General features: G+C 40.3%; 1 protein-coding gene and 1 non-coding gene across 4 annotated transcripts in view; both read left to right on the forward strand.

The window, feature by feature from the left end:
* The first annotated feature begins 1,300 nt into the window (after positions 1-1,300).
* BLTP3A (bridge-like lipid transfer protein family member 3A) overlaps positions 1,301-18,508 on the forward strand; it is a 62,129-nt gene continuing 44,921 nt past the window's right edge. The window contains exons 1-2 of one of the 3 annotated variants that reach the window (XM_055329924.1): positions 1,301-1,498; positions 4,908-5,049. In XM_055329924.1, coding sequence (XP_055185899.1) covers positions 5,042-5,049 — 8 coding nt within the window. In that variant the 5' untranslated portion in view covers positions 1,301-1,498; positions 4,908-5,041. Of the gene's footprint in view, positions 1,499-1,912; positions 2,643-4,907; positions 5,050-18,508 lie in introns of those variants that run through there. The other 2 variants (XM_055329925.1, XM_055329923.1) reach the window with 2 other exon arrangements.
* On the forward strand, positions 13,555-13,661 carry LOC129513234 (U6 spliceosomal RNA). Its single transcript, XR_008665196.1, has one exon. It is a non-coding gene; the product is annotated as a U6 spliceosomal RNA (small nuclear RNA).

Here is an 18,508-nt window from a genome sequence, read left to right on the forward strand (position 1 = left end):
ACTGAGTAAAGGACACAAGGTTCTCTTTGTATTATTTCTTACAACTAAGAGTTAATATACAATCATCTCAAAATAAAGTGTTTTAAGTTTAAAAAATGTACGGATTGGGCCCAAATTCCTCTTATTTTTATATGCTTTGCATTCTTAGCGTTGCAGGGAAAGATAAACACATTCAAACTATAGGTTAGAGTATACTCTAAGTGATTCTCCTTCTGCCTCTGTGTCTCTCATTAAATCAATTGTTTTTAAAAAGCAATTTTGGGATAACTTCTAGGGAAAATCGAACTTTCCATAAGATACACATAGGAATGCACGAAGTTCGTAGATTGTTTAAAAAATTTGACATTTATATAGTTGACCATGCTTGAACTGCCTCTGGAATCAGGTAACATTGTATTATGTGCATGTATTACCTAGTCACAAAAATGAATAGGTGGCCAGATTTCCGATAAGCATGTCTCAGTGTTTTACTCAGGTTTTTGTCGTAAGATTTAAGTCCAGAAAGCTGCCACCTTTTCACCTTTTGACAGGTTTTACAGGTGTCCGCAGCATACGGATTACACTTGAAAGTGTATGAACGACATAGAATGGACGTAACTCTGGGTCGAGAGCAAGAATCCTTGAGTCCTCACCCTGCGTTTCACTAAGTAGTTGTGGCCTTGGGCAGAGTTTTTCAACTATCTTTCCTAGGCTCAGTTCCTTATGTATTTGAGTAAACATTTGCCTACTGGTTCGCCTGGCGGAGGCTAAGGGGCAGAGAGAAGATGATGAGGAGCTCCCGCCTCAGCTCTTTCGCACAGAGCAGCAGACCGAGGTGGTTCTAAGGGCCGGGGAGGTTCCTGAGACCCTTGTCACTCCTCAGCCCGATTCCTGGAGTAGAGTTAGTTGGTGCTCAACAAGCAACGATGCACGTGCGAAGGAAATGAATGAGAAGAGGACGGGGCACCGTGCAACTGTCGAGAGAATTCCTGCAAAGAATTACAGACACGCAGCCTTTCCCGTACGCTTCAAAGCACCTGCCGGAACCTGACACACTTCAGAGGGGAAGACTTTCTGGTCTCGGTGGGTGGAGAGAGAGGCGGACCGCGCACGCAGCGCCCGGAGCCTGCCCGGAGCCGCCCCACCCTCCGCCCGCCCCGCCCCGCCCCGCCCCGCCCCGCCCCTCGCCGCGTGCGCGCGCCCTTGTCGCCGCGCGCGCCTCGGGCCGCTGCGAGCCGGGCCGGCTGCGCGCCATCTCCGCGTCGCTCCGGGCTGGCGGCCGCGGCGCCGCGCGGGGGTTGGGCTCGCGGCGGAGCTCCCGGCGCCGGGGCAGGGGCGGGGGGGCACCATGGCGGCGGCGGCGGCGGCGGCGGCGGCATCTGGTCCCCGCGCCGCGGCGAGGTGACGGGCCGCCTCTTCCCGACTGAGGAGGCCACGGCTGCCGGCCTGCCCTCCACGCGGGCCGCGGCTCCGGCATGGCCGGGATCATTAAGAAGCAGATCCTGAAGCACCTGTCCCGGTGAGAGCGCCAGCGCCGGCCCCCCGGCCGCCCCGGGCCCCGTCCTCACCCCCCCGCCCCCCGTCCGCCCTCCTGCCGGCCCGAGCCGGGACTCGAGCTGGACCGACCCCGCCCCCCGCCCCCCGCCCGCCCGCCGCCCCCCGCCCGCCGCGGCCGCGTCGCCACTCTGCCGCTCCTCGCCCCGGCCCTGCGGTGCTGGGCGCCTCTGCCCTTGCGGGGCGGGGGTGCCGGGCTTTCCCTCCACTCTCGCAGCCTCCCGACGCCTCCCGACCGGCGGGGTCGGCCGGCCCGCCGCTCCCCCGCTGGGCACCCCTCGGCGCTGCACGCCCCCTGGACGCGCAGCCCCGGCCCCGGGGAGGTCACCCCCGGCTGCGCGCCCGCTCGCTGCCTCTGCGCGTCGCTGCCCCTCGGCCCGCCTCTCTTCCCGCCCCGCCACCCCCTCCGCTGCTTCCTCTCCTTCCTGGTACTAGCTCCGGACCAGACTCTTCATGCTCCGGCCCCTTCTCAGTAACCCATTTTCCGCTCGGATTTCCAACTCCAGCCCTGGTTTTCTGCCTCCTAGGAGCTCCAGCTCCTCCACTTCTTGGTTTGGCCGACCCTGTTGCATCACCCCCGAAGTGGATGTGACCCTTACACCCAGGGCCGTTCCCCGATCTCTTCTCTCCTTTGCTTCTCTTCTCACTACACAGACTAAATGGAGAAAGGTCATGAGAGTTGGGCATAAAGTTTCAACAGCCTTCCCTTTAAGATGTGGAGCATTTTTGACAGCCTGTGAAAAGAATTAACCAAGGCCACTTCTCTGCAGCCATTTATCAAGCTGTGTTCTGTCTCTCAGTAGTTTTGTCGGTCAAAACCGTTTTCAGGTGTGCCTGGGTGACTGCTGACTCCTGTGCGATTTTGCAAGTTGTCAGAACCGGTGTCCACAAAAATGGGAAGCAAGCCTTCCATTTCGTTTCCACTCTTTATTCCAGGCAGGTGTTGGAGACGCCTTAATACTTTTAGCCAGCCTTGTATCTCAAGGGGAGGGTGATTCTAGCCTTGCCCACGCTGCTTTCCCTGAGGTAGGAATAGGGGATTGGAGCCAGTCAACAGGGGACACAGGGGCCTCGCACTAATCTGCCTTCCTGGTGTTCTCATGGCCTCGGTGAGTGGTAAGTGAGACACTTTTGCTGCCACTGCATCCCTTTTTTTGGCTGACACTCTGGCTTATTTACTGTTACTTTGATTTTAGGCTTTAATTAGTAGTTAGATTCAGATACACCTGTTGGTTAATCACCATCCTATAAAAAAGTAAAAGCGAATTGGAGGCTGGAGCCAGAAGGTGCCTTCAGACCCTTTACTCTGATTGACTATCTAATAAATTCTTTCTTAGGTAGCATTCATCTGGGTGTTCCATGAATTTGGTTGTAGAAAGATTTAAAAGTAGGACTAGTGATTGTGAAATTGTATAGAAAATTTAAAGGAAAACTGTTAATTTGAATAAACATAGAGTCAGAGGATTTTAGGATTTAGAGATGATCTAAGCTAACATAGCATTGTGTTTTAGAGTCCAGACTCTTTCTGGTTTACTTTCTTCAATTGTAAAATGAGGATAATAATAATCTAACTCACAGGGTTATTATTTTTTTTAAAGATTTTTATTTATTTATTTGAGAAAGATAGAACATGAGTAGGGGGAGGGCTAGAGAGAGAGGGAGAAGCAGACTTCCTGCTGAACAGGGAGCCCAGCTCAGGCTCCATCCCAGGACCCCAGGATCATGACCTGAGTAGCAGGCAAGCACTTACTTAACCCACAGAGCCACCCAGGTGCCCCTCAAAGTGTTATTTTGAGGGTTACATGAATAAATATATGTAAAGACTTAGCACAGTGCCTAGCACATAGAAAGTGCCCAATAAAACATGAGCTATAGTTGTTTTGGGGGCTACGACTTGTTTGACAATTTGATATAAGCCATAGACTTCGATCCCTGGGTGGCGCAGTGGTTTGGCGCCTGCCTTTGGCCCAGGGCGCGATCCTGGAGACCCGGGATCGAATCCCACATCGGGCTCCCGGTGCGTGGAGCCTGCTTCTCCCTCTGCCTGTGTCTCTGCCTCTCTCTCTCTGTGACTATCATAAATAAATAAAAATTAAAAAAAATAAAAAAAAAAGCCATAGACTTCTCCAGAAAAAATCCACATCTGCAAATAGGTAGTTTTTTATGTAAATTCTGGGGGAGAGTTTTGAACTTCAAAATTACATGCCTGAATCCTGCAAGGCCTCCTGGAACTAGGTGAAGAACCCCCAACTAGTTCCACTCCCTCATTTTATGTCTGAAGAAACTAAAGCCGAAAAAGGATAAACAACTTGCCCAAGTTGCAATGGAAGGTAAGGTAGTGAAAAAGAACCTAGCTTTTTTTTTTTCTTTCTTTCTTTTTGTTTTAAAGATTTTATTATTTTTAAGTAATCTCTATACCCAATCCAGGGTTCGAAGTCATAGGCCTGAGATCGAGTTGCTCTTTCCACCGACTAAGCCAGGCACCCCTAGAACCTGGGTTTCTAATTCTGGTATGTTTTTCCCTTTAGTGCACATGTATTCTCTGCATTCGCTATGAGTATAGGGTTTTTAAGGGAAAATTTTAATATAATTTCTTTGGGAGAAATTTCTGGTTTCCTCAGTGTTGTGTGGTTGACTGAGGAGGAAGAGGAAGAGGAAGGTTATTTTGGGCTGCAGCATCAGGGCTCCGGGAAAAGGTGGTAGGACATGGACCTGGAAGATGGACGGTCAAACTCTTTGGGCCTTTCTATTTGTTTATCCTGGAAAAATGGCCTAATCATGTATGACATTTGTATCTCTGTATGGTCTCTATGATACCTACAGAGGCTGGCCCACCTGGGGCGGAATTATAGCTTCCTTGGCTTGCCAAATCTCATGGGGAAAGAGAAGAGAGGATATATGGAGTTACTATGTTAAATAAACATTTGTAGGTGTTTAATAATTACTTGATGATGATAGTGCCACTTGACCTGGAGGAGAGTGTTTTAACAGCAGGAAGGATATCCCAGTGACTCTCGTGTTTAATTTTGGTCATGAAGTTTCAGATATTACTAATGTTTTGTTGGAATGCATCTTCGTTAGTAGTATTCTGGTAAACAAGATTGGAGGGAGGTGGTCTTCAAGATATTTTCTTTAAGTGCCTGCACTAGGCCCAGGCCCTGATCTGGCACTGGGGATTCGGCAGGGAAGAAATATAAACATCTTTTAAGGGCTTTAACCTATCGTTTGGATGACTACTGTGTAGTACAAGTAGCTGCAGTGCACAGTATTCTTTTAAATAGACCCAGGAAGAGACCTTTACTTAGAAACCAAAGTAATCATTTAAAAAATAGCCAAAATTGATTTTTCACTAAGTTGGATTATTCTTGTTTTAGCTCACCTTAACTAATGACCTTTCATAAGAAGAAATGTGATTGATTGTCAAGTAAGTCAAGGGACTAAGGCTCATGGGAAGAGCGTGGACTCTGGAGCCAGAGAAGCCTGATTCACCCTCCAGCTCTGCCACTTAATGAACAGGTCAGCCTTTCTGAGCCTTAGTTTTCTTCTCCATGAAAGATGAGAATAAGGAAGAATATTACGTAGCTAGCAAAATTTTTTGAGAATTAGGGATAAAGTATTTATTATAATACTTTATAGCATATAAGTAGCATGTAAGTAGGGTTTAATAAAGAGTAGCTATTATAACATGACTAGAGAAGTTAGGGACACTGCCATGGTATTATTGACAGTAACCTACCTGACTGGCTTTTTTAGAAACCTACCAGAAGTCTTGATTATTTAAATCGCAGCAGGAAATGTGACTCTAAGTGACAGAAACACAGCTGATAGACATGATAGATATTTTAAAAACATAAGTATTAGGTGAAATCCAGAAGCATACAATATTTCAGAGTCCTCTTGGAGGATAAGAGAGCCTGCTGTGAGCTCAGCCCTCTTAGTTCCTGATCAGTGCCTCCCTTCATTATTATTTATCATCCTGAAGAGATCTTCATGGCCAGCTGCCAGTGAACAGAGGGGAGCTACAGGCTCAGAGAGGCTGACTGCTAGCCCGGGGTCTGTGTAGGGGAAGATTTGCAGGAGTAGTCTCAACTTCTAGGTCATGCCTCTTTGTACTAGACTTTATTTATTATCACCTTCATTTCCTAAATAATTATTTTGTTAATTTCCTAGTAACGGTCAAATCATATATGTCTTTGTTTCCCTTCTGCATTTTTTTGTGTTGCTTCAGAATAAAGCTTTTTTTTTTCTTAGCAAATAATAATAACCAACTGCAAATAAGCACTTTACATGTCTTATGATGATGTAACTCTCAGACTAATCTTATGAGGTAGTTACTAGTCCTACTTTATAGTTGAAGAAATAAAGCACAGAGAGGTTCAGCAACTTGCCCCAAATCATAACTATTAAGTGGTGGAACTGAGATTCATATATAAACACTTCAATTCTCTTTATGACTCTGCTGCTGTTTGCTTCTCATCTACTGAATATACTCTTGCCACCAGCATCCATGTGAAGAAACGATATTGCCAGCAGCTATGAAGCCTTCTTGTGTCTTCTTCTGTCATTATCTTTACCAAGGGATGACCACTGTCCTGAGTTCTAACAACACATTAGTTTTGTCTGTTTTTGTACTTCATATAAGTGGAATCATATCGTATGTATGCTTCTATGTCTAGCTTCTTTAGCCCAACATTATTTTTGTGAGATCAATCCCTATTGTTGAATCAAGTTGTAGATTCTGCATTTTTATTGCTGTATGGCATTCTATTATGTGAATATACCTCAATTTATTTATATAATGTACTACTGATGAACATTTGGTTAGTTTCCCAGTTTAGGGCTCTCATGAATAGTGCTGCTAGGAACATTCTAATATATATTCTTTGGTGAACAAGTATACACGTATCTGTTGGGAATATACATAGGAGTGGAATTTCTGGATTATAGGATATGTATATGTTACATTTTAATAGATACTATTAAACAGTTTTCCAAAGTGGCTATACTAATTTGCTCTTCCACTGAAAGTGTTTGAGAGTTCTGTGTACTCTTCATCCTTGCCAACACTTGGTATTTTTCATCTGTTTCATTTTAGCCATTCTGGTGGATGTGTTTTGAAAATTTATTTACTTCAGCAGTAAACCAGATGGCCACTTTGTTTTTGCCTCTGTTTAGTTTTAAAATTCTGATTTATTTGTAAATTTTAGTCACAAGCAAATGTCGGAACACTGAAAACAAGATCTTTTTGGAGCAATGTTCAAATTAGGCAGGTTCAATAAAAATAATTAGGGTAATTTATAACTACAAACCCATAACATATCTTTTTTTTTTTTTTTTAAGATTTACTTATTCATTTCAGAGAGGAAAGAGAGAGCATGCACAGGGTGGGGAGAAGAGCAGAGGGAGAGAAAACTCAAGCAGACTCCACGCTGAGTGCAGAGCCTGATCTGGGGCTTGATCTCACAACCCATGAGATCACTACTGATGACATCACCACCTGAACCCAAACCAAAAGTTGGGCATTTAACCAGCTGCGCCACACAGGCACCCCTAGCCCATAACATTTCTTACTTGGCATGGATCTGAGGCTTAGTTCCCTGTCAAAATAGCTGTCATGTACATTAAGAAAAAGGGGGTGCTGTTCTTCAGGCATTTGGGTTTTTGTTAAATATTTGGTCTGCAGACTATCCTGGATATGAAATAGTTACACTCAGTTCTGTAAGCTGGGCACCATATTTGCATAAACATTTTTTATCTTTACTAAAGGAACTAAAGAAACTAAAATTTGAATTTCATAGCTTTTGTATTACAATCTTTACACCTTTCTAGGGTCTATTGTAAGATGTCTCACATCTTAAAAGGTAGCATTTAAAAGCAATACAGATTCAAAGCAGTGCTTTTATAAGTATCTGACACACAACAGCTTAATGTGTGGTTCACAAAGAATGAAATTACCTGCTTTAAAAAATTGATTGAGAGGTACATCAATGTAGCAGAAAAAACTAGGACTTCATGAAGAACATTTTCTAGTATTTATGGGAGCCCCATACTCCAGTAGAGTCAATCAGTATCTATAGTAAAGGGGAAAACTTAAGTGTAAAGTAATACACATTAGAATTTAGGTAAAAGGTATATTGTTTGTACCTTCTTGCCATAGAACATTGATGGTGAGAGGTCAGTATGTTTAAGTCTCTTACTTATGGATGTAGTATGTTCTCAGATTCTAAACTTGGTATTTGGAGTGTGTATTCCAGTAGAAATAGTGTATTAAATGTTGACTAGGTTTCAAGTTAGTCCGCAAAACCCATAATGGGTTAACTATAATATCAGCTCAGTAGATGGAGTTCTGGGTCTTGGTTGTTAGGGAAACATTTGAAGGTAGGGCGGAGGTGAAGGAGAGGAAGAAAAACGTTTTTTTCTCTCCCATTTCTTGGAGTAAGATCTTTTAGATTATTGAGATCATTTTATCTCAGCAAGGATTTTTTATGCTTGTGATTAAGGGGTGTGACCAGCATTTAGTCAGCCGGCTTGAGATGCTGATATCCAGTTTGCTGAATAATCTCACACAAAGAGGCATTGTCCTTTGTCACTTTTGAATTTTGAATATTTGTTTGATGTATAGGTGAATTACCGTTTATGTAAACCTAGAATCTAATTCTGTTGTAATAAACACAAAATATTGTAAGCTTTAAACTATAGTGAATGTTCTAGACAGCAGCTACCATGAGGGAAAATTGTTTTGAACTTTACCAAATGTTTGTCATTATTTTCGAAAATATTGTTACTCTGGGCAGCACCACTCGTGGAATTGAATCTGTTAGGGTTGAGAAACACTGATTTACACTAAATTTTGCAACACTTGAAGTTTGCTCTTGATATACTCTCTCTTCCCTTGATGTCTCTTTCCCACCTCTTAAAGCCCTCCTCATGGACCCCATCACCCCAATTCTACCCTTAGCCCTCCACTACCATACTGCCCTCCCAAGCCTGCATGCCCTGCCCCTCTCACTTTTACATCAAAATTCCCAGTTATTTAGGTTATATGATTTCAGCTAAGTCAGCAGGGGATATGGAGATAGTATTTTTGGAGAAGGAATGCTACTCTAATTAGACCAATTCTAATTCAGAATATGTCCCACAGGGTCAGCTTTCTTAAGTTACAGTTACTTTCATAGCTTTTAAATCCACAGATGCTCTGGAAGTTCCCAGTTTGTTTTTAGTTTTCCAAAAATGGTTTCTAATTGGAACCATTCTATTTGGGGTGAAGCAGGGGGCTGGGCAGCCATTTGTGGCATGTATGAGCCCTTTGAAAGTTGGAGAATTCCAATACATAGAAAATCCAGATAAGAGTTGGCTAATTTCATTCAAGCTGAGTGTCTCCAGCCCTCTGGTCTAGTGCTTTCTCAGGCAGACCTGAAAACATGTATTTCCCTTTTCTAAGAAATCTGTTTTTATTTTCTATTTCTCTTTATTTACTTCTTTCTCTCTCTTTGAAGTCTATGAAAGAAGGGTCTGCAGTTCAGGAATACATTTCACTTGAGAATTATGTCTTACTAGATTGATGGGAAGTTACAGGCATGGCAGTGTATTATGAGATACCCTTTTCCTGAACCTCAGCAGAGTCCTCGCTGTCTCCCTTCCTTTCAGGTGGAGTTGGCTGTGGCTCCTTAGTTCTCTGAGCCCACAGGAGAGTTCCTCAGTCTCTTTGAGGAAGATTTGCTGCAAGATAGTTGGATGGTCAGCTGCAGTTGGTGTGTCAGCCATTCTCAAAGGGAGTCTAGCCTTCCCCCAGATAGCCCCATACTCTGGGCTGCCTTTGGGGACTCTGTTTCTGAGACCATTTATTCATTGATTCTATCAGGAAACTTTACTGACCACCTTAATTTTATGGTAAGAACACTAGCAACTCGAAAACAAATGAGAAAAGATTCCCTTTCAGGGACTCCGCTGCCTAAAGTAATAGACCTGTAAACAGCCCAGTAAGGCATTAAGAAGTACCTGTGGAGCCTGGTGGTGGGGCACAGGTAGTCAGGGGCTGAAAGGTGATGCCAGGCAGAGGGAGCTACATGAGTAATGGTACAGAGTTGAGAAACACTAGGGGATCTTTAAGAGACTACATATGGTTCTGTGTCACTTGTATGTAGGATTTGAGGGTGGAACATAGCTAGAGATAATATTGGAAAGATAGAGGCTGAATCATAGATGCCTGTAAACTATGTATAGGCATCTAGATATGGCTCAGCTTGTTCTCTTCTCTGTTCCCATTGATCTGGGTCTTAGGCAACTGAAACTTCTCCAAAACTCTGTGATTCTGTTGACTTTATTAAAAGTGAGAGAAATGGAGGAAAAAGAGAGATGGTATAGTGTAGTTAAGGCTGCAAGTTCTTGAGTCATGCTACTTGATTTTGAATCCTGGCTTGCTATGATCTTGGACAAGTTATTTAACCTTTCTATGCTTCAGTTCTCTCCTCTATAAAATGGAGATAATAGTTGTCCTTTATATCATAGGGTCATTGAGAGAAATAAATTAATTAAAAATGTATACTAAAGTACTTATTAGGATCGTGTTTGGAATAAAGTAAGCAACCATTAAATGTTAGCTACTATTTTATTTTATTTTATTTATTTTTTTTAAATAATAAATTTATTTTTTATTGGTGTTCAATTTGCCAACATACAGAATAACACCCAGTGCTCATCCCGTCAAGTGCCCCCCTCAGTGCCCATCACCCATTCTTCCCCACCCCCCGCCCTCCTCCCCTTCCACCACCCGTAGTTTGTTTTCCAGAGTTAAGAGTCTTTATGTTCTGTCTCCTGTTAGCTACTATTTTATTTTATTTTATTTTATTTTATTATTTTTTTTTAGCTACTATTTTAAAAATAGTTTTTGTTCTCGGAGAAATATCATCCTTCTTTTTCATTTTCCTGTTTATTTTTTTATTATAAAAGCTTCTAGACAGAGCTTTTAGAATATACTAATCTCTCTCTCTCCTTAAAAACCTTGCACTTTCTAATTGTCTCCAATGGGAAGGGTATGCCTTCTACTTCAGCTTCACAGATAAATTTATTTCCGTGTTTACATATGACAATTTTTTTTTTTTACATATGACAATTCTTAAACCTGGTTTAACACGTCTGGTTTATCAGAGTATTATAGTTGGTTTACAGTGTATGAAAGAATGTGGATGGATTGTTGGATATGCCCTTTAGTTCATTCCATTTGTTCGACAATTATCATTTATTTGCTCTGTATTATCAATAAACATTGATTAAGCATTCTTATCCTAGATTTTGTGCCAGACACAGATCTAAATGAAACAGTTCTAGCTCTTGAGGAACACATAGCCCTTCTTGGAGTTAGAGACCTTCATTTTTATTTTAAGCTCTTTGTTTCCTCCATAGCTGCTTATATGATTTGCACCTATTTATTTAAGTGAGTGAATGTGCTACTATCTTAGGTATTTGTTCATTGAATGATCTCTGCAGGGGAAACTACTCAAAGGTTTGCCAGGGCTTTTCTTTCACCATTGGGTGTGAAAGATGGCTCATTTTGAGGAGTCTTTGCACCCCCCCGGCCCCTCCCCCCTCCACTTTTTAAAAGTAGGCTCCATGCCCAGTTTCAATCCCAGTGTGGGGCTTGAACTCACAACCCTGAGATCAAGACCTGATCTGAAATTAAGAGTCAGATACATAACCAGCTGAGCCACCTAGATGCCCCAGAGCAGTCTCTGCCTCTTAAATAAGCTGTGTTAGGGCCAGTTCTCAAAAATTAAAGACAGCCTTGTGTATGGAATCTTTTTTCCTCAGTTTCCTCCTTGAGCAATTTCCAAAGCTCAGATAATTTATATGCCATACTTCCCTAAATAATTGATGCTATGCCATGAAGAAATATGTTAACATTCAGTATTGAATAACCAACAATATGTGTTAGAATAGTCCTCTTCTGAGCATTAACAACTACAGTTTCTTTTTTTTTTAATACTTTATTTGAAAGAGAGCACAAAAGGGGCAGAGGGATAGACAGAGGGAGAAGCAGACTCCCCACTGAGCAGGGAGCCTGATATGGGTCTTGATCCCAGGACCCTGAGATCATGACTTGAGCTGAAGGCAGACACTTAATTGAGTGAGCCACCCAGGTGCCCAAGTATTCAGTTCCAGAAGAAGACTGGCTTGGGACACCTGGCTGGTACAGTTGTGTAGCATGTGACTCTTGATTTTGGGGTTGTGAATTCGAGTCCCATGTTGAGTATAAAGATTACTTTGAAAAAAATAAAATCTTAAAAAAAAAAAAAAAGGACTGGCTCAAACCAGAGTATTAGGACTTTAGCTAAATAGGCTAAGTTTTAGCAAGATTCCAGGCTTATGGAAGGGAATTAGAATGTTCATCAGGTTACTGTTGAGCATTAAGGAAAGCGCTCTTCACAGTCTCCAGAATATCAACTGGCCTAGTATTGGAATGGGAAGTTAGGGTAAATGGCAGTGCTTCAAGTCATTGGCTACATAACTACTATGGATGTGGGGAAATTTGTATAATTGGTTACAGTGTAGAGAGTGTAAATCAGTATCATAGGGAGAAATTTGGCAATATATGTTAAAATGTAAAATGTACAATTTTACTTTTATGAATTCATCCTACAGAAGGAAGCAAACAAGTGAGCAAAACCTAGAAGGCTATTTAGTGAAATTAATGTAAAAGAGCAATCAGTAGGGACTTTATTAAATAAATTATAATATTCCATACAGAGGAGTTGCTTGTAAATAACTTTCCAATTATTAAAAAGTACTTAAAAATTTGACAGTATAAAATGCCCAAGATATATTGTTTATTGAAAATAAACACAAGTTTTAAAAGTATGTATGGAATAATGCTATTTTATACATCTATCTAGATATATAATTACTTCCATGTATTGGAAATTCATTTTTTCCTTTATACCTTTATATATTGTTTCAATTTTTTTATGGTAAACACTTCACCAGCAGATCAAGACGATGATTTCTCTATTACTGTCATACTGTTTTGAGATGGTACATTTGTGCACATCTAGTCATATGTATTTTTTGGTAACTCACATCATGGTTGCCTCTTGGGATATAATACCACTGAGATTTAGTGGAAAGGGTTCTACTAGTAATATAGGTATATCTTATATTGATCTAGCTCTTTCTCAGATAAAAGTTATGAACTCTGGACAGTATGTAAAAAAAATAACTAGTTGAAGACATTAGAAAGTGACCAAATCAGGCAGAAATTGATAGGAAACTTGAAAGATGGGAATTGTACTGGCATGCTTCTCATTTGTACAATTCTTTTGCCTGAGGATACTCCCCAGTTTGTCATGGTGGGTGGTGGCTAGAACTCAAGCAAAAGTCTGTAGTTTTACTAGTTTGGGGAGTTGGAGGATTGAGTTTAGGACTAAAAGAGGGACTGGAGAATGAGGGGAGAATTCTCAGAAAGGAGGGAACAACAGAAAAGGGAGCCCTAAAATCTGCTTTTAAATTCTGTCGAAATCCTTGGCCTGCATGGGGAAAGGCTTCATGGAGCCTAAAAAAGGGGTAGTTGGAAAGGTGAATGAATTGAGTTGAGATTTAGCTGCTGCCCCTTGTGGGGGTGACAGAGTTTGGAGTATGAATCTAGCCAAGTTAATTTCCCAGTAGAATAAAATTCATTCTTCAGAGGCTGATAGACAGAATTTGGAATCCTAATAATGTTCAGTATACAATAATAAATGACTAGATGTGCAATGAAGAAAAATACGACTCATTGTTGAGAATAGCAGTCAATAGAAATTGACTCCAAGATGACTCATATTGGAATTTTCAGACAAGAACATTAAACTTGGTATTAATAAACGAACAGCTGGAGAATCTCCGCAGAGAAGTGGGAACTATAAAAAGAACCAAATGTAAAATCTAGAACTTAAAAGTATAATATCTGAAATGAAAAATTTATTAGATGTGCTTAACAGCAGATTGGAGATAGCTAAAGAAAGAGTTGGTGGACTTGAAAACAGAGTAGCAGTGCTCGCTTCGGCAGCACATATACTAAAATTGGAACGATACAGAGAAGATTAGCATGGCCCCTGCACAAGGATGACACGCAAATTCGTGAAGCGTTCCATATTTTAAAAAAAGAAAACAGAGTAGCAGGAATTATCCACTCTGAAGAGAAAAAAGATTAAAAAACGAAAACAGAGCCACAATGACTGTGGGGCATTATTAATATATACATAATTGGAGTCCTAGCGGTAAAAGAGAAGACATCTGGCAGACTGTATTTTCCAAAGTTGGCTGCAACAGTATCTACCATCCTACATGTTCCTCTCTTGGCCAATAGAATCAAGTTGGAAATGACATCCATGCTACACAGAGCAACCTTATGTAAGTGCTCCAGTTAATAACCCTGGCTTTTGAGACGTTTCAGTCCAGGAACCAACAATGTGAGTGAAGAAGCCATTAGGTGATCCCAGCTGCCAGTCATTCGTTGGTGTCCCATATGAGGCCCCAGAATTCATGAATCAGAGTAAAGCTATCTCAGTTGTTCATTGAATGAATTTCTAATGCATAGAGCCTGTGAACTTAATAAATGCTTACTGTTATATGGAGCTAGGTTTGGAGTGATTTGTTATGCTGTAGTAGATAACTAAAACAAGACAAAAATATTTGAAGAAACAATGGCTGACAACTAAGCAATAAAAAGATTTAAAAATGAGCAAAGGATCTGAATAGACATTTCTTTAAAGAATATGCATAAATAGCCACAAATATATGAAAAGACACTCAACATTATCAGCCATCAAGGAAATGCAGATCAAAATTAAAATGGCTACAAGGATGACTAATAAAAAAGATAATATAACAGTGTTGGTGAAGATAGAAATAACAAATGTTGGTGAGGATGTGGAGCAACTGGAACTCTCAAACACTGCTGATAGGGCTATAACCTGGTGTGGCCACTTAGGAAAACAGCAGGGCAGGTCCTCAAAAAGTAAAATGGAGTTACCAATTCACCCAGCAATTCACTCCTACATATATACCCCAAAGAAATAAAAGCATATGTCCACACAAGGACTTGTACTTGCACGTTCATAGCATCGTTATTCATAATATCCCCAAAGTGGAAACTACCCATATGGCCATCAGCTGATGAATGGATAAACAAAATGTGGACTATCCATACAATGGAATATTTTTTACCATAAAAAAGAAAGAAGTGCTGATTCCTGTTACAACATGGATGAACCTTGAAAATGTGCTAAATGAAAGAAGCTAGTCACAAGAGACCACATATTATATAATTCTATTTATATTAGAAAATATATAGAGACAGAAAATAGAATAATGGTTACCAGATTAGGGGAAATAGGGAAAATAGGGATGATAGCTGAAGGGTACATTTTTTTTTTTTTTGGAAGAGGGTAATGAGAACATTCTAAAACAGATTAAGCTTATGGTTGCACATCTCTGTGAGTATACTAAAAGCCATTGAATTGTACATTTTAAATGTGTTTATAGCATGTGAATTTCAGTAGAGCTGTTACTAAGAAATAATAGCTAAAAGTTCCAAGTTTGGTGAAAAACATTTATAGAGTCCAAGAAGCTCAGTCAACCCTAAGCAGGATGGATGCAAAGAAGACTACTCCAGGCACATCATAGTCATGTTGCTAAAAACTAAAAGAGAAAAACTTAGGAGCAACCAAAGGAAAATGATTTATCACATAAAGGAGAACAGTGTTCTAAATTAATGGCTCACTTCTCATTGATAACAACGGAGGCAAGAAGACAATGGGATGATATTTTTCAAATGCTGAAAGAAGCTTTCAACCTATAATTCCATATCCAGCTTAAATGATTTTTAAAAATGGGAAGTAAAGGCATTTTTAGACAAATGAAAACTGAGAGAATCCTAGCAGTACAAGAGATAATGAAGAAAGTTCTTCATATTGAAGAGAATTGATACCAGAGGGAAGTTTGGATCTTTAGGAAAGTGAAGAATGCTGGAAATGTAGGTGTAAAAGACTATATGTATATTTTTTATTCTCAGTTTCTTTAAAAGGCAAGACTTATGTCTAACACTATTTTGTGGGTCTGTAACATATGTACAGTAGTCCCCGTTATCCACAGTTTTGCTTTCCATGGTTTCAGTTATCTGTGGTCAACAGCAGTCTAGAAGCAGATTATCCTACTGACATATCAGAAGGACAGTAGTAGCCTGACACGTGTCATAGTACCTATGTCAATCATCTTACTTCAATTCATCCCATAGCCATTTTATCATTTTACATCACCACAAGAAGAGTGAGTACAGTAAGATATTTTGAGAGAGAACACATTCACATACTTTTATTACAGTGTATAGTTATAGTTCTATTTTATTATTGTTGATCTCTTTGCCTAATTTATAAATTAAACTTTATAATAGTTCTGTATGAAAAAAACCCCAGTATATATAGGATTTAGTATATTTCAGGCATTAATTACAACATGCCTGCAATTTCAGGCATCCGCTGGAGGTTTTGAGATGTAGCCCTTGTGGATAAAGGGGGACTACTGTAATATATATGACAGTTATAGTCCAAAAGGTGAAGGGAAATAAAGAACCATTTTGTTGCAGAGGTTCTTACATTTTTATGTGAAGTAGTACAATATTAACTGTAAGTAGATTGTGATAAGTTTGCATATTGTATCCCTAGAGCAGTCTCTCCGTCTCTTCCACACACGTATATAAAGATGTATAGCTAAAAAGTATATAAAATAATTACAATGAAATGCTAAAAATAATTAGGTTAACCTAAAAAGAGGCAGCAAAGGAGGAATAGAGGGGAAAAAATAAAATGAAACAGAATGAATTATAAACCAAAATCCAGCCAGTAAAAAGAATTACATTAAGTGTAAGTGAATTGACCACTCCTTTAATGGCATAGGTTGTCAGACTGGATGAAAGATAAACAGGTTGAAAGTGAGAGGATGAAAAAAGGTACACCACCATGTGAACAGTAAGCACAAGAATGCTGGAGTGGCTATATTATCATCAGACAAAGTAGACTTCAAGACAAAGTTTACTACTAGAGATAAACATTTCACAGTAAAAGGATAATTTCATTAGAAACACAATCATTAATGTATATGAGCCTAATAAAAGTTTCAATACACATGAAACAAGGAGCACCTAGATGGCTCAGTTGTTAAAGTGACTCTTGATTTCAGCTCAGGTCATGGTCTCAGGGTCATGAGATCAAGCCCTGCATCCGGCACTATGCTCATGGAGGGGGTCTGCTTAAAATTCTCTCTCTCCCTCTGTCCCTACTCCCTGCTCACACTTGCACATGTGCTCTCTCTCTCTCTTTCTAAAATGAATAAAATCTTTTAGAAAGAACAGTTAAAAAAATAACACATGAAACAAAACTAAACAATTAAAAGCAGAAAAGGGCAAAGCCACAATTACAGTTGGGTGTTTTTAATACTCTTCTCTCAGTAGTTGATAGAACAACTTGAAAAATATCAATAAAGATACAGAAGATCTGGGGTGCCTGGGGGGCTCAGTTGCTTAGGCATCTGCCTTTGGCTCAGGTCATAATCCCAGTGTCCTAGGATCAAGCCTTGTGGGGCTCTGCTCAGTGGTGAAGCTGCTTTTCTCTCTCCTCCTCTTCCCTCTCCCCTGCTTGTGCTCTCTGTCTTATTCTCTCTCAAATAAATAAAATCTTTAAGACAAAACAAAAAATGTTTACTAAAAAAAGATGTAGAAGATCTGAATAACATGCATTGCCTTGCCTAATTGACATTTATAGAACACTGCACATAACAACTGAAGAATAAATATATGTTCTTTTTCAAGTGCACAGGGAATGTTCACCAAAATAGACAATAGATTAAACTATAAAATATGTCTCAACACATTTCAAAATAGTGAGAAGTTACATAGTATATTCCCTAACTGAAGTATGGAATTTAATTAAAAATCAATACCAATAAGATAACTGGAAAGGGCTGCAAATTTGGAATATTTATTTATTTTTAAAGTTTTTATTTACCTATTTGAGAGAGAGCACAAGTGAGGGGCAGTGAGAGGGGGAAGCAGGCTCTACACTGAGCAGGGAGCGCAACTTGGGGTTCAAGGACCCAGGGATCACAACCTGAGCTGAAGGCAGACACTTAACCGACTGAGCCACCCAGGCACCCCCAAATTTGGAATATTTAAAATAACATTTCTTTTTTTTTAATTTTTATTTATTTATGATAGTCACAGAGAGAGAGAGGGGCAGAGACATAGGCAGAGGGAGAAGCAGGCTCCATGCACCGGGAGCCCGACGTGGGACTCGATCCCGGGTCTCCAGGATCGCGCCCTGGGCCAAAGGCAGGCGCCAAACCGCTGCGCCACCCAGGGATCCCTAAAATAACATTTCTAAATAAATGATGATCAAAGAAAAACATTATAAAAGAAATTAGAAAATATTTCTAGCTAGTTGGCAATAAAAATTAAACATATTAAAACCTGTGGGATGAAGTAAAGTGAGTAGCTTTAAACACTTCTATTAGGGAAAAATTTAAAAATCAGTGGTTGAAGTTTCCAACTTAAGATGATAGAAAAAGGGATCCCTGGGTAGCTCAGTGTTTGAGCATCGGCCTTTGGTTCAGGTCGTGATCCCAGGGTCTCGGGATCGAGTCCCACATTAGGCTCCCTGCAGGGAGCCTGCATCTCCCTCTGCCTATGTCTCTGCCTCTTTCTGTGTCATGAATAAATAAGTAAATCTTAAAAAAAAAAAAGAATGTTGGAAAAAGATGAGCAAAATAAACCCAAGTAAGTAGAATAAAGGAAAAAAGAGTAGAAATCACTGAAATTGAAAATAGGAAAAAAAATAGGACAAAAATAGAGAAAATTAATAAAGACAAAAGGTTTTTTTTTGAATATCAAAATTAACCTTTAGTGAAACTGATCAAGAAAAAAAATCATAAATACTATCAGGAATGAAAGAGA

Source organism: Nyctereutes procyonoides, unplaced genomic scaffold (assembly GCF_905146905.1).
Source record: "Nyctereutes procyonoides isolate TBG_1078 unplaced genomic scaffold, NYPRO_anot_genome, whole genome shotgun sequence".
NCBI lineage: Eukaryota > Metazoa > Chordata > Mammalia > Carnivora > Canidae > Nyctereutes > Nyctereutes procyonoides.